Source organism: Narcine bancroftii, chromosome 1, assembly GCF_036971445.1.
Source record: "Narcine bancroftii isolate sNarBan1 chromosome 1, sNarBan1.hap1, whole genome shotgun sequence".
Lineage (NCBI taxonomy): Eukaryota > Metazoa > Chordata > Chondrichthyes > Torpediniformes > Narcinidae > Narcine > Narcine bancroftii.
The window spans coordinates 187,830,689-187,847,102 of record NC_091469.1 but is presented as its reverse complement, the minus strand read 5'-3'; the positions used below and the strand labels follow the sequence as shown (position 1 = coordinate 187,847,102).

The following is a 16,414-nucleotide window of genomic DNA, read 5'->3' as shown; positions in this document are numbered from 1 at the left end:
ATTCCTCATAAAGATCAACAAAAATGATTGGAAAATCTCAGTTTAACATGGGCTTATAGTTTTCTTATTTTTTATGCTGATTAAATGTTTTCCTATCTGCAGGGATTTCCAGGAAATTTTGGGGAAAGGGGAATGCCAGGCTCCGATGGAAGTCCAGTAAGTACACATATGTGCTGTGTCATTATGGCAAATAGTTTATTTACTTTTTTATTCTTAAATATAATTTTGCATGTTTGGAAATCAAGTACTTGGTTAATAAGACATTGGGATTTTTTTTGCATGTTGGTACATTATTGACCAGGCTGAGATACAAGTCACTGTAGCGTCAGTGCAAAATTAAACTGAATCAGTCTTTGGTGTGGTGGAACCAATTGTTGTTGCTCATTCAACAAATATTCTCCAGGCTTTATACAAATAGCTTCCTGTGATGTTTTAAAAAAATATATTTATGTAAATAGGATCTATGTATAGCCGACTCTATTTTGCACTGGGAAAGATTTGCAAGAAATCAGGCAGTGGCTGTCTAAGTAAACAACAATTGCAGATGTTGGAAATTGAAAACAAAATCAGACAGCATCTGTGGAGAGAAAGATGCTATCAGCATTTTAGATTAATGACATTTCATCAGAATTGAATGTGTAAAGTGACATTTGCAGGTTTATTATTTCATAAAGTGAAATAATAACTTTTAAAATGTTGTGTATAATTTTGCATAAATTCAAAATTGTCTCACCCATCAACAATTAATAATTGTTTTACTTCTCCACCATTTATAAATCTTGATTCCCTTTTTGATGCTGAAGTTCCAGCCATTATTATTGGCTGTGATCCATATTTTTCTTGCTGGTAAATATGAGATGCCAAAAGAAACTTCTGATTCCTTTTCCAAAAGGGAATTTTTTTTTAATTGCCAAGAATATGGAACTAAGTTTATTTTAAGGCTATGATAATATCAGTTTGCTCTACATTGGGTCAGCGGTTAATTCAGCTTAGTCACCACAGTAATGTGATGAACCATGCCACAAATCACAGGGTAATGTTGGGTAAATCACAGTGTGAATTTACTATATGTTCTTGGGGTTCAGTAAATAAAGGGTCTCAGTAGCCACCATCCCAAGCACATTGCTATCTGCAACAGACATAGGGAAAGGAAATTATGTACATTGTGAAGTTTAGGACTTACCCAAAAAATTTCTGGATCTTGTACAGGGACTAAATCAGGAAATGTAAGTGATTTACCACTGTTTGGGAAAAAAAATACAATGGAGTGGAATCACAGAGGTTCCTAATGCATATTTTCATTGTGTACTTGTGTACTCAAATTTGAGGTACTAATTCCTGGTATCAGAATCGTCATCAGTTTCCCACTCATTCATGAAGAGCAATAGGCAAGTTAGCCATTTAAAACCTACCCTTAACTATAATGATGCAATGCTTTTGAGACTCCTGGAGTTGGTTGGTTGGTTGGTTGGCTGGGTCAGAGGATATGATGAAGTGAGGATCGGGATAGGTGAGAGCTTTAGCTATCACAGTGCTGTGGGTTCATAATTGGGGCCTTGGAATAAGGTTTCATTGAAAGTCAACAAAATCTTTTTGAACTGATGGTTTAGTCAGGAGATGGGGCTATAGGCTAATCAGGAGGTGAAGGGCAGAGGTAGGTAAAGGGACGAAGCTTATATGGGATTCCTTTTAGTATTTGTTGCACTTGGGAAGGCCAGCAACTGATGGTTAATTGTTATTCCAGGATCAATATATGTGACATTACATCAAGTTAGTAAACTAATGTAATTCATACAAAGTGAAATAACTTGAAGTATTCATCAAATTTTCTCATGAATTGTTAATCAAGACCAAAGAAATTGTAGCTGCTATTTTGTTACTTACTGGACGATAGAACTTCAGTAGTGCAGTGATGAGATTACTGGATAAGCAATCAGAATTCTGGTCTATTGAATCAAAGACATGAATCTGAACTTCTCCATGGCAACTGGAAAGTTTAACTTCAAGAAATTAAATAAAACTGGATTTTGGAAAAAAAAGCCAGTTTTAATAATGGTAACCAAGAAACTACCAGGTGTTGTTTAAAACCCATTTAGTTTATCAGTGTCCTTCAGAGAAGGAAGTCTGCCTTCTTTTGCTGTTGTGACTTTGTAACATCACATCCATCACAGTAGTTGATTTTTAACTATTTTCTTAGTTCTAGGTCATTCACATGGTAATTATCAACAATAGCAAATCCTGTTAATAAATAAATTAAAAAAAAATACTCCACTACATTCATTATAGAGGCCAGTATTTTTGTACAGAAAATGGTTCTGATTACAAAATAGTGCATTTATCTTTTATTTATCTCATCAATTTTCTTGCTGCTTCGGCATGTGCTTGACTCTCTAAAGTTCCCCTAGTTCAGCGGTCCTCAAACTTTTTAGATCATCCACCCCTTCATGGAATACTTGATCCCTCATCAACTCCCTCATGGAATCCATGTGCTGGATGGGAGAGGGGGATCTGGCGGCACTGGTGGGGGAGGGGGTTGTTAGCATAGGTACCGTATATCCTCGAGTAATAGTTGAATCCCCCTTTTTTTGGCCTAAAAATCCAGTGTTTTTTATATGATAGAAATATAGAAACATTTTGGAAGCCCCTTTCTGTTAACTGCCATTATTGGTCCATATTTAATGAATATGTTTAATTTTTGTGGAAAATGTGATTATTGAGTTTGTAGAGCAAATGTATTTCCATATTGGTATATGGTGGCAGTTCCAGAACCCTTGTATCCAGTTTAGAATATGTTGCAACTTGCTAGGAAACTTGTTCCTGTGCTTACTGTCCTGGTCCTTTAATTTAGTGATGCAGCAGATGAACAGGCCTTACCGGTCCATGGGCCAGCACTGTGCAAATACAGCTCTGTAACCAAATAACCTATCAACCCATACATCTTTGGAACATCTTTTGATGTTAGAAGCCAGGAATTTGGAATATGATACTGACACCAATTGTATTTTGGCAAATTGTTGTCAGGACAGTCAGCATCCATCCTTTTATTTTAAAGTTGCAATACAAATGTGATTGGTCTGGTTTCAAGTCAGTGGTAACCCAACAGTGCTAAATGTTGGAAACAACGATGATGCCTGCTGCAAATCAAAGGAAGATGCGCATCATTATCTCACAATTATGTCGGGTGAATGCTTTTGACTATTATCAGTGCAAGCCTGAAGGCTATCGAGATTTTACTGCTACTATTCAGAGACTATTTCATTATCTGAAAAGTTGTGAATAAATATGTGATCAATCATGAGAGAAAATCCCCACTTCTGACCTTGCATTGGATGACCCTGAAGCAGCTGGGATAACCTTGTCAGGATCCCCTGTAGTGAGAAATGATTACCCTTCAACAAACAAAGAGACGTATAACCACAGCCAGAGGAGAATTTTTACATTCATTTCATGACTTGACCAGAAGTGTGGTTCATTCAGGAACACCAAACTGATCAGTGGTAGAGGCCCTTAGTCTTTGCTATATCCATTGTGTTTTGCTTACTTCTCTCCCACAATGTGTGAATGAATTGGGTGAATACTAGCAAACCACAGCAGGACAGTGAGTTGAAACACATGGAAGTTTTGATTGAAGATGGTTTCAATTGTGTTAGCCTTTTCCTTCTACTTATAATCTATTTGGCTCAACTATGAATTGTACAGTAAAATAGAGATTATCCACTTTCGAGCTACTCAGAAATCCCAAAGTTTCAGCATCTGGCTTACAGGCTGCTGAATCCTGCCCTTCCTTTAACTCACTGGGATCCCAGTTCCAATGCTCCCGTCCATACAATCCAGCCCCCATTGACTTGCTCCTTTCCCCTCAGCACAATCCTGGTTCCTGCGCTCCCTTCTACTTAATGTAGCTTAGGTTTTTGTGCTCTCTTTCATTCACTGGGATCCCTTCCACCTATCAGGGCCTCAGTAATTGCACTCCTATTCACCAGGGCCCTGGTTCCTGCCTTCTTTTAAATGTATTGCATTCTATTTTCCATTGAAATTGACTTGATTCTATTTCATACCCTCCCTCAAATCTTACTGTTTCGTATGCTGCTTGAAACTTACCAGGTTCGTAAAAAAATGTGTTATAGCACTGTGTAAGATCTTAAAGTAAGTGTATTGGAATATGGACAGAATAAAATTTGGTAGTCTGGAAAGTTTGCTGGTTTGGCATTACCCTAGTCCTGAGCATGCCAGATTAATGGAGTTTTATTGTATGAGGTAATTTTATTATTTAAAATTTAAAACTTAATTGACGCCAGCTTAAAATGGCCCAATGAAAATAATTTAAAAAAACTTACCCAAGGATTTGTCTTTAGACTTGGTAATCTCTGCAGTAATTTTATTTTTACAAGACTTTACCCTGGGACCTGAGCTTCAAAACATATTTACTTTTACATTTTTCTTTGGGTGCTGCTGCCCATTTTTACCTCCTTCTTGACATTGTTCTTGAATTCAACATTTTATGCCTAATTTAGTCACATAAACTATTGATTTTCGGGTTTTTTAAAAAAATCTCTGTAAACATATATTTTAATTTATTCAAGATTTTCTTTTTTTTAAATAATTCACCTGGATTTGTTTTAATCTTAAAATGTCCTTCAGTCCCTTCTCCAGTAACATGCATTCAATAAGTTCAGTAATGAAAAATGTTCCCAACATGTATGCCATGGCCTAAGCAATTCAATTTTAGGATTTTGTAGTGATTAGTACACCTGACACCTTTTTTGGTTTAATTTTACATTTTGGCTTAGAGCAAAACTTATTAAAGGATGTATATATTTCATCCTAATATTATGATTCTTTTATGTTTTCAACATAGATTTTTGCATACTGCATAAATTTAAGGATATACTTTAATTTCTGTTTACAGTTAACTTTTCAGAAGTTGTGAAAATCTATTTAAAGATTTGTTTAAGTTAATTATGGATAATTTTCTGGACCTGTGTTTTTTTTTCACAGAAATTTTGATGAAAGTTCAATGACCCATCTTTTCTTTTTTTCTGAATCCAGAGTGGCTTGCAACAAAACCTTCATACTTAAAGCACAAGTTGCTAAATTTATTCCTATATTTGCAGAGTAAAAACTGCACGTAATATTTGGCCCCATGAACGAAAGCTATATATCAATATTGACGGACTTGTTCGTTGTTGATCTTCTCCTCAACCTTTAGTTCAGATCAGTGCCAAAATCATCTTTACACCTTTGCGATGCGAAGAGGATGATCTCACCTCCTGCAAAGAATCTGCAATTTAAAACTGCATTTGGGATTGAGATAGGAGAATATCCACCACTCACTTCAATGGTTTCAACCAGCTTCCCCCCTCCCTCCCCAAAAGAGTCACAGGCAAGTAGAGTGTAGAAATACGCATGACACCCCACTGAATCTGTGCCAACAATTACATTTTCATTTTAAAATCAATCTTATCTTAACCTATTTTATTCTTTCTACCTTTTCAACCTTACCCACCCCACAAATTCTATCGCTTATCTGCATACTAGGGACAGTTTGTGATCACCATTTAACTACCATTCTTCCCACATGGTGCAATGTTTTTGGACATTGGTAGGAAACCAGAGCACCCAGGGTTCAAACTCCACAAAGCAGCACCAGAATCAGTATTAAAGGTTGCTAGTGCCACAAGGCAACTGCTCTACTAAATGGTGATATTGAGTCATCTACTAGAATCACTGCAAGAATTAAGTTCCAGTGACAAGCAGCAAACTTGCCTAAAAAAAACAGAGTATCCTGAGGAAAGCCATGGGATCACAGGGAGAACATACAAATTCCTTACAGGCAGTGACATATTCAAACCCGGGTTGCTGTAATAGGGTTGTGCTAACCTCTGTGCTAAATGTGGCAAATTTACAACATCCAATTCACTATAATTGCAGTCAGAAGGCCCTTCATTTTCCTTTTGTAAAAATAGTAAAGAAATAATTATTTGGAAAAGAAATCATCAGTACCTTATCTGAACATACAAAACAACAATGTTATGCATTATTAACAGCTCTAATCATTACCTGACCACTAATTTTGTTTCTTCCTCCATGATGCTGTCTGGTCTGTTGCCTAGTTAAATTATTTTCCACTTTTAGATCAAAACGTGTTTTTTTTCCACAATGGTGGGAGTTTAATTTGCTTGACAATTGTCACCCTCCTTGTAACCTTCGACAACCTTCAGCTCCATCCATAACTCCTCCAACCTTCGTGTCATCCATAAACTTACTGACCACTCCTTCTGATTTTTCATCCAGGTCATTTATAAAATTCACAAATTGCAGAGGTCTCAGAACAAATCCTTGCAGTACTCCACTAGTCACCTACCTCCAGGGAGAATACTTCTGTCCATACTTGCTTCCTACAAGCCAATTTTTTATCCATACAGCCAATTTTCCATTGATCTTGTGGCTCAGGACTTTCTGAATGAGTTTCTCATCGGGGACCTTGTCAATTGCAGTACTAAAACAAATGTAGACCACATCTACTGCCCTACCCTCATCAATTTATTTTGTTACCTCCTCAAAAAAACTCAACTAGACTCAAGAGCTATGACCTTTCCTTCACAAAGCCATGCTGACTATCCTTGAGTAGACTGTACTTCTCTAAATACTCATAGATCTTATCCTCACCATTAGTTTATACATCACTGACGCAAGACTCACGGGTCTATAATTCCCAGGATTCTCCCTATTACCTTTATTAAACAAGGGGACTACATTTGCCATTTTCCAATCTTCTGGCACCTTCCCTTCAGCTAAAGAGGATTCAAAGATCATAGTTACTACTCCAGCTATCTCTTCCCTCACTTCCCACAGCAGCCTGGGATATATTGCGTCTGGCCCTGGGGACTTATCAATCTTGAATTTTTTTTAAGAATATCCAACAAATCCTCTTCCTTAATCTCCACATAGTCTAGAACACAGGTCTTTTTAATTTTGACTTCACTGTGATCAAGGTCCTTTTTTCTGGTGAATACTGACACAAAGTATTCATTTAGGACCTCCCCAACTTCCTCTGCTACAGGCGCACATTGCCTCTTTTATCCTTTAGTGGCCCCACCTTCATTCTCGTCATCTTTCTGCTCTTCACAAACGCATAGAACTCCTTGGGGTTCTCCTTAATTCTACATGCCAAGGCCTTCTCAAGCCCCTTTTGAGCTCTCGTAAGTCCTTTCTTAAGCTCCTTCCTGCCTACCATACTCTTCTCATAGGCCCTTTTTGTTTCCTGCTTCTTATATCTAACGTATGCTTCCTTTTTCCTCTTGTTGTCTGATCTGTTTCATCAGCTATGGTTCCCTTTTCCTACCATCATTTCCTTATCTCAGTGGGACAAACCTATCTTCAACCCTGCACAGGTGGTCCCTAAACTTCCTCCACATTACTTCTGTGCTTTCACCCTTAATCATCTGTTTCCAATTTATTCTTGCTAGTTCCTGCCTCATCCCTTCATATTTAGGTCTTTCCCAGTTAAGCACTTTCCCATTTTGACCGTTTATGTCTTTTTCCATAGCTATGTTGAAGCTCAGGGAGTTGTAGTCATTCTCCCCCACCAAGAGGTCTGCCACCTGACCAGGTTCATTACCCAGAACCAGAACCAGTATGGTCTCTCCTCTCATCGGCCAGTCCACATACTGTGTCAGGAATCCTTCTTGAACACACCTGACAATTTCAGCCCTATCTATCCCTCTTGCAGTTAGAAGGTGCCAGTCAATATTGAAATGTTGAAATTACCTTGTATTTCCCACACCATTCCAAAATCTGCCTGCTTTTCTGCTCCTCAGTGTCCCAAGGACTATTTGAGGGCCTGTAGACTACACCACAGTGATAGCTCTGTTCCTATTTCTGACTTACACCCACACTGACTCTCTCTGCAGCGTCCTCCCCTTCTATAGCCATGATACTATCCCTGACCAGTAATGGTACTCCCCACCCCTTTTCTACCTTATAATCTATTCTTTTTGAAACACCTAAACCCAGGTACCTGCATCAGCCAATTTTGCCCTTCCTGCAGCCAAGTTTCAGTAACGGCCACAACATCATAGCTCCACGTATTGACTCATGCTCTAAGTTCATGCCCTTGATTCTTAGAATTCCTAGCATTGAAATAGACACATATATGTTTTGTTCCCTGCCTGTCCTTTCTCCAACTCAGGGCACATAGCATCTACCCTAATCTCTGCACTCACATTTTGATTGTAAAGAGGGCATTTGGCTATGGGCCTTCATAAATCAAAGTATTGAGTATAGGAGTTGGTTTATGTTAAAATTGAATAAAGCATTGGTGAGGCAAAATTTGGTGTATTGTGTGCCGGTTTGGTCACCTAACTACAGGAAAGATATCAATAAGATAGAAAGAGTGCAGAGAAGATTTACTAGGATATTGCCCGGACTTCAGGAACTGAGTTACAGGGAAAGGAAGCATAGAAGAATGAGGGGAGATTTGATGGAGGTATTTAAAATTATGAGGGGGATAGACAGATTAAATGTAGATAGGGTTTTTCCACTGAGGGTAGGTGAGATACAAACCAAAGGACATGGGTTCAGGATGAAAGGAGAAAAGTGAAGGGGAACATGAAGGAAACTTCTTCATAGAGAGAGTGGTGGGGGTGTGGAATGAGCTGCCAGCTGCAGTGGTGAATGCAGGGTCAGTTTTATCATTTAAAAGGAAATTGGACAGGTACATGGATGGGAGAGGTATGGAAGCTATGGACTGGGTGCTAGCCAGTGTGACTAGCAAAAAAAAGTGGTTCGGCACAAACTAGAAGGGCTGAAGAGGCCTGTTTCAGTGCTGTAGTTTTCTATGATTCGGTCTATGTAAGTAAAAAAAATGCAATATAGAGTTCATAATTCAGTTACTGTTCCTCACTTCATTTGGATTAGTCTATGTCATTCATTTTTTAATTCTCATGCTTAAATCTAGCAGTGATTCTGCTAACAGAAATATCCATTCTGCCCACTTTCTGTATTTTACTTAGGATTTAATACTGGTTCTATTCCAATTTGCCATAAATCCAGCTCCTAAAAAAAGTGTTGGCTACTGGGTGGTTACAGTTATCTCTTTCACTGAAGTGTTCTTGCAGTCCCACTAGTGGAATCGAAGAAATCTGGCCTATACATAACTCTAGCCCACTGAAAAGGGACAACAAGCAAACCTCTGTTTGAAAGCTGAGTGGAAATAGCTGGGCTCCATTTATTTGTATGCCTTGTGTAGATGGGAGTTACAGATTACACTGGCTAGGGAGGGAACCTGGTCTTCCCCCTGAGTGTCTGCTTTCAGAGAACCAGCCACTTTCAAACTCTCATTTGTTTAGAAAAGAACCAATGATCTTGTGAACTTTGCTTCCAGGGAGAATTGGGAGCCCCAGGCCCTGCTGGCGTTCGTGGATTGGTTGTAAGTAACAAGCAGCCCTTAACTACTTCCCTGCTGTTATTTATTTTGTAGTGAGCTGTTTGCATTTGTGCTTTATTGTTGAAACTATGTGAAACTATGAAATAAAAGAATAATGACTCATTCTATAAAAAGCATAAACATTACAACACATAGATGATATTAATGTTCAGTGGAATATCATTAAAGATGTTGATGCTCCTGCTACTTAAGGGGTCAAATTATTTTATTAGCTAAGGCCCTTTGGTGCATTAATCCTTTGCTATTTCAAAGAAAAGGCATTTATAACTCTTAAGTTGCTTGCAGCTCCAAGGAAATTCCTATTATCTGGGGAAAAAATATTGCTTCCTTGATCTTTGCTTTCAGCACATACTGACTCAATAATGTATGTTTTGTTAATGTGATACTATATTAAAGCTATAAACTTCCATGCACAATTTAAACAAAAAATAAACACTTCCATTTCGGAAGGTTATTTTTTTTTTCCTGTTCTAACCACATCCCCACCTCACTACTATTTTATTCTTTCTTAATCTGTATCTTATCTCTGATTCCACTCCTCACCCCCCCCCCCCACCTTAACTGTAATCTTAGATCCAGTTGAATGGAAACAATTATTCTCACCTTTCCTAATTTATTTTGGAATTGGAAACAGTGAAGGAAACAACCTTGAAGTCAATTTTTCTTGACTGGGGAGATTCACACGGTTGCATTTTAGATAGTGCAAGATCGACCTTTAATGGATTTTTCCAGGTCAAATCATACCACCTACACCAACATATATTTATGCAACATGTTAAACTTAACCAAGTTATTTTCAGGAATGTCAGCTAACAAACTTTGAAATTATGTGACTGGATAATTAAGATATATGACCAAAACTGGTCAAAGTTATTGCTTTAGGGAGAATATAGGTGAAGAAGTTTAGAAAGGGGTCAGTGGGCTTAAGCAACTGAGAGCATTGCCATTAATAGTGCAATGGCTGAATTCAGGAAAGACAACAATTGTGGAGCCCAGGTATATTGGTGAGGACCCTGGTTGGGAACAGAACTGACCCTCCATCCAGAGATGAAGTCTGGATGACTCATAATTGATAGTAGACTGTTGGGATACTAATTGGCCAGATTGGATTTAGCTTATTTGGCATGGAGCAGGACATACCTGGGCAATTTTCCACCTTGGACCATCTTAATTAGAGGCATGGCAAGATCTGGACTGCAAATCTTCAGTACCATGCTTAGAGTGTTGTCTGGACTCATGGCTTTTTACTATTTCTTATCGTGACTGTTTCTCAATACCACTTAAGGTGAATCAAACTGGCTGAAGAATAGCTTCATAGAAACACCACTATCTGAGTGTTTCACTCCAAGTCATACACCATCTTGAATACATTTCCTTCCTTCTCCTGTAATAGATTTAAATCCTTGAATTTCACACCCAGAAGCTCTGGGAAGTATCTTCACTTGAAGTACAGTTCAAGAAGCAGCTCACCACTAACATGTTAAGTGCCATCATGAATAGGTAATAAATATAGGACATGCCTGTGATCTCCAGATCCTGAAAAATTAATTCGGACAAACATTTGACAGGTAGCAAAACTTGAGGCTTGGCTTTACTCGGCAGTTTCAGGGATGGGATTTGTTCTAGTTCACCCCAAGTACCTAGATACAATATACATGCCTAACTTTGGTACCTCCCTTGGCCTTATCAATCAAGTTTTCCATGATGTAAACGAGTGCACAGCATGCCTCATTTCGTGATTCAAACTCAGCAACATTTATTCCAGAATGAGAAGAAAAATCATGCATTCCAGAGCTAGCCAAGATGTTTATTTGAAAGCTTAATTTCCAAATACTCCTGAAATCATTTTTAGTTAGATACATGGACAAACTGCTCACTCTTGAAACCTCCATCAAAAATTGTGTTTCTACTTCTAGGGCCAATATATAATTAATTAGTTTATGCAAGAAATCAACATTGGTAGTATGATTCTTAAGATTCACCATTTGTTCAATAAGTTGCCATGGTGATTCTAACATAACCGAAGATAAGATTTTTCCCCTTTAATTTTGATGTATGTATCCTCATGTTAAAAAAACCCTTTGACAGCTATCTTATTATAGTTTTAATTTAAATTTGTTAAAATATCATTCCAGCTTTAAACATAACAGTTTAGAAAAAGATTCCAGGCATTTATTGTAACTAAACAGAACCTTTTGGATGTCAGATATTTACCAACACTGTTCATTTAAAAGCTATAAACATTTTAAAAGAGACTATAAGTCCTTTTATCAATGCATAGTGATTTTAATAAAGAGAAATTGCTCAACATATACAACCTTTTAATGCCGTATTATCTGCTGTTAAACTTGGCACATTTTGTTCAACGCTTTAATCTTACAAACTTCAAAGCAGAATTTTTCCTTATGAAAATAATGTGTGAAGAAAATGATTATGACTACAAAAACCACCATGAACTGGCAACAGTTTGCTGATTTTAAACCACCAGATTGCATCTTCCCATAACAGAATGTGCCAAAGGGTGTTTAGTGGACATCCATGGAATTTCATGAGTAAGGAAAATGTGTCAATAACACTCAATGTGTGCTTCATGAAATGAATCACAAAGTGAACATGCAGATATTAACTGGGAAGTTCATAGGTTGTTGCAATAGGAATACAAATTCCAAAAAGATTCAGAAAAGCATTTGTGTCCAGAAATTAGGCTAATGTAGCACTTTCTGCATAAATCCAGCAAAATCACCATTTTGCACCTCCTTTGAAGTCTTTGGACATATTTACTGTTTTGAAATCTTGTCCAGCAAGAAATCAAACTTGATTCTTCTTGTGGGCCATTCCCCTCAACATCACTGTTTCAATTACTTAATTATAGAAATAAAATCCAGAGATTGGTTGTCACTGATGACAGTTGCCACCTCTTACATTCATAATTAACTCACAATTAAGTAGGGCGTTGTCAGTAGAAAACTGTGTATGAATTAAAATGATGTAATTCCTCGCATTCTCCCACCTCTCTCCCCCCCCCCCCCGCCCCCCAATGAGGCATAATTTTTGAGTAGTGAAAAATTAAACCTTTTCACTTTTATGTTTCAAAAGCAGGATAAACAGTCTGCTTTAGCTCACAGACCCCTGAATCTGTGGACTTGAGCTAGCAATGCTCTCAGGCACTTGTGATCTCCTGTGACCACTGGATGTAATAGGTCTGCTTTATCTAATAAAATGGTCTCCTCTGATCTGATGTCAGTGAGTTGCACAGTTAGTGCACCAAAAATGTCTCAAGTTCAATTTCTGGGCAAAGGACCTTCCCAGACTGTCTATAATAGAAGTGAACACTGAAGTTTCGCCCACTATTGCCAGGTGAATTGTTAGATTATTTGGACTGAACCTTTCTGTCAATGAAAACAACTAAATGTACAAAGAAAATGAGATCAAGCAGATATGAATGGAATAATATATTGTGAAATAAATCTGAGTGTTTACAAACCAAGCAGGAAGAATGAGAAACAAGAATAGTACTTTTTTACCAAAATATTGAACAATAGATAAGCTGGAGAAGTGGACTAAAATACGAGGAAAATTAATCTTTGCTCACTAATATGCTAAATGTGCCCCATGCATTTGCCCCTTTTGGGTCAGATCTGCAAATATAAATCTATTAATATCAGCAGAACTTGTTATGTGGTGATGGACATAATTGTGAACAATATTCTTGCATATACTGTATTATGAATTAGCGACCAAAGACAATTTCACACCCTTTCTCTTCTATTATATAGATACAGAATCTTTATTAAACAAATCACAACTGGTGAAATTTTAGGCTATTACAATTAGAGCCCGTTATATTTTGTGGACTTTTAAGTACTCCACCTTCACAGTCACAGTCCACACAAGGCTTCAAGGTGGAACATTTAAAACCCTTGTTTTTAATCAAATATTAGTTTAAAAGAAGTAATTTTACAATTATTCTCTCCCTCAACAAATAGTGGTGTTAAGTAAATCCACAATCTACTGATTATTAATTTAGAAGGATTTTTTTTACACATTTTACCAATTTTTATAAAATACTTACATGACACCGTTTACGTAGCTGAAAGTCATTTTTGGAGTTGTAGTGTGACTTAAATATGAGGTTGGTACTTCGAAGTTGTCTTGAGTGATTGAATTCCCAATAACTGGCAGAAACAAAATCTCATCAACTTCAGCTCTCTGGCTGCAATATGAACACACAAATTCATCTCTTCTTTCATGGACAACTTTATAAAATCTAGTGCTACATCATGGAAAATCAATAATTTTCAGAAGAAAATGAAAATACAGTTTTAAGCTACTGCAAAGTTTGATTATGTGATTCCTGTTGCAGTCTGCATTTACCCAAGTTTTGCATTTCTCAAAAGTAGCATGCATGAAGGACATCTATTCTTCATGCAATGCTCATCAAAAGTGCTGCTTGGGAAAATTAGGTTGCTTTTCCATAGCAGATAAATCATATCCTGTTATCACATCGTTTTGGAAGAACAGTGTGAATCAAAGGGCCATGTGTACCCCAACACTGAATTCTACACTCTTCCACAAACTATATTGGTGCTTCCAGGTGATGTAGATGCATGTCCTACCACAGAAATCTATTGTCCACTCTCATTCTGCAAGATGTGCTGCATGAGCTGATGCTGTCAGTTCCTGAGGAAGGAGGGGAAAAAAAGATTCATGTCTGCATAACCCAGCCCATAGAACTAAGCTCCTATTTCCAGCTCAAGAAAAAATTATGCGACACTCAAGACTTTCTGAGTCTGCGATGATAGAACCTATGATCTTCAACAAGGAATAATGTATTCACTTTTAAGAATTTTCAGCAAATAAGTAAACAATAAAGCTGCTCTCATAAGCCCCCAATTGTCTCTGACTGCAAGTCCCTGATAATTAAACAATCAAAATTACATTTTTAAATTCACTAATAATGGAGAAAGAAACCTGCAAAGTTCATGATAAGGCTGACCAGAATGATTAATGTAAAGTATTACTGGATTCATGGCTGCCACTAAGTTGTAGGGAAACATTAGGATGAGCTCTTTTCTTGGAAGGGGTGCCTGTTGACTGCAGCATCTCAGAAAGAGGGGCTATGGTCAGTAGGACACAGGCAAAGGCTTTGCCTAAGAACTAGTGGTGGGATGAGAAACATTAACATTCTTATACCAATCTGCTCCTGCTCTCTATTCTTGTAGGATAGCAATCTGTTCCCAGGAGAATGAAAGCAGAGCTTAACTAGAGTGACCTGAGACTCCAATGAAACAAAGTGGTTTTAAATGGCCTCCACCCATGTCTCCATGAAAACGCAAACCTGCTGCATCAGCTGCTGTAATATTGAAGTGTCGATACTGGTTGGCACAGTTCTCCACCTGATTCCAGAATGAAAATGAGAGTCATGTGTCTTTGGAATCTCTTCCTCAAAACATGGTGGAAGAAGAGTTTCTTAATATTTTCAAGACAGAGGTGGACAGTATCTTGCTAGGCAAGTGGTTGAAAGGTTACCACAGTTGGACTGAGATGTGTAGTTCGATCAGGAATAATCTTGTTAAAGTGCCCTCCATAATATTTGGGACAAAGACATTTTTTTCTTTATTTGCCTTTGTACTCCACATTTTTTAATTTATAATCAAACAATTCACATGTGATTAAAGTGCACATTCCAGATTTTATTAAAGGGTATTTGTGTACATTTTGGTTTGACCATGAAGAAATTACTGCACTTTTTATACATAGTCCCTCATTTCAGAGCACTGTAATATTTAGTTTAGGACTTTGTTGCATATCCCTTGCATGCAATGACTGCTTGAAATCTGTGATTCATAGACATCACCAGGCACTGTGTATCTTCTCTGGTGATGCTCTGCTAGGCCTCTTTTGCAGCCATATTCAACCTCCTGCTTGTTTCGGGGGCTTCTCCCCTTAAGTTTTCTCTTCAGCATATGGAAGACATGCTCAATTGGATTTCGATTGGGTGACTGACTTGGACATTCAACAATATCCCATATTTTAGCTTTGGAAAACTCCTTTATTGCTTTAGCAGTATGTTTGGTATCATTGTCTTGCTGTAGGATGAAGCGAGCGCCGTCCAATGAGTTTGGAGACATTTGCTCAAACTAAAGCAAATATGTTTCAAGAGACCTCAGAATTAATTTTGTTACTACCATCATCAATGAAGTTAAGTGCACCAGTGCCTGACATGCCCAGGCCATGACATCCCCACCACCATGTTTGACAGATGAGATGGTATGTTTTGGATCTTGGGCAGTTCCTTTACGCCTCCACACGCAGCATTTGTCAACACTCTGTTACAAAGAGTCTCATCTATCCACAGATTTTTTTTTCCAGAATTCTGAAGGCTCTTTTAAAAATTTATTGGTAAACTGTAATCTGGCTATCCAGTTTTTGTGACTAACTAGTGGTTTGTCTGTTGCAGTGTAGCCTCTGTATTTTTGTTCCTGACGTCTTCATCGGACAATAGTCATTGACGTATCCACAGCTGCCTCCTGCTGAGTGTTTCTGATCTGTTGGTCAGCTATTTGGGGTATTTTGTTCATTATGATGAGAATTATTCTGTCATAACCAGTGGAGGTCTTCCTTGGTCTTCCAGTCCCTTTGTGATTACTGAGCTCACCAGAATGCTCTTTCTTCTTAATGCTGTTCCAAACGATTGATTTTTGGTCAATCTAAGGTTTGGTTGGATGCCTCTTGTTTTTCAGCCTCATAATGGCTTCTTTGAATTTCATTGGCACAACTTTGGTCCTCGTGTTGAAGAATGGAAACTGCAGACTCAACAAGTGATTAAAAGCTTAGGAGCAAGCCTTGCTCTCTTATACCTGCACTGATGAAGCAATTAAACATACCTGAGTACTCACAAACACTTGTGAAGCCAAATGTCCCAAACATTATGGTGCTATGTATAAAAAGTGCAGTGATTTCCAC

The 16,414-nt window shown here is 37.8% G+C and overlaps 1 protein-coding gene across 5 annotated transcripts in view; it reads left to right on the top strand.

Annotated features, from left to right (window-relative positions):
• The window catches only part of col27a1b (collagen, type XXVII, alpha 1b), a 474,822-nt gene that overhangs the window by 206,276 nt on the left and 252,132 nt on the right, over window positions 1–16,414 (top strand). For all 5 annotated transcript variants that reach the window (XM_069885118.1, XM_069885099.1, XM_069885108.1 and 2 more), the window contains 2 exons: window positions 103–156; window positions 9,386–9,430. In XM_069885118.1, the coding sequence (XP_069741219.1) occupies window positions 103–156; window positions 9,386–9,430 (99 nt within the window). The remainder of the gene's footprint in view (window positions 1–102; window positions 157–9,385; window positions 9,431–16,414) is intronic.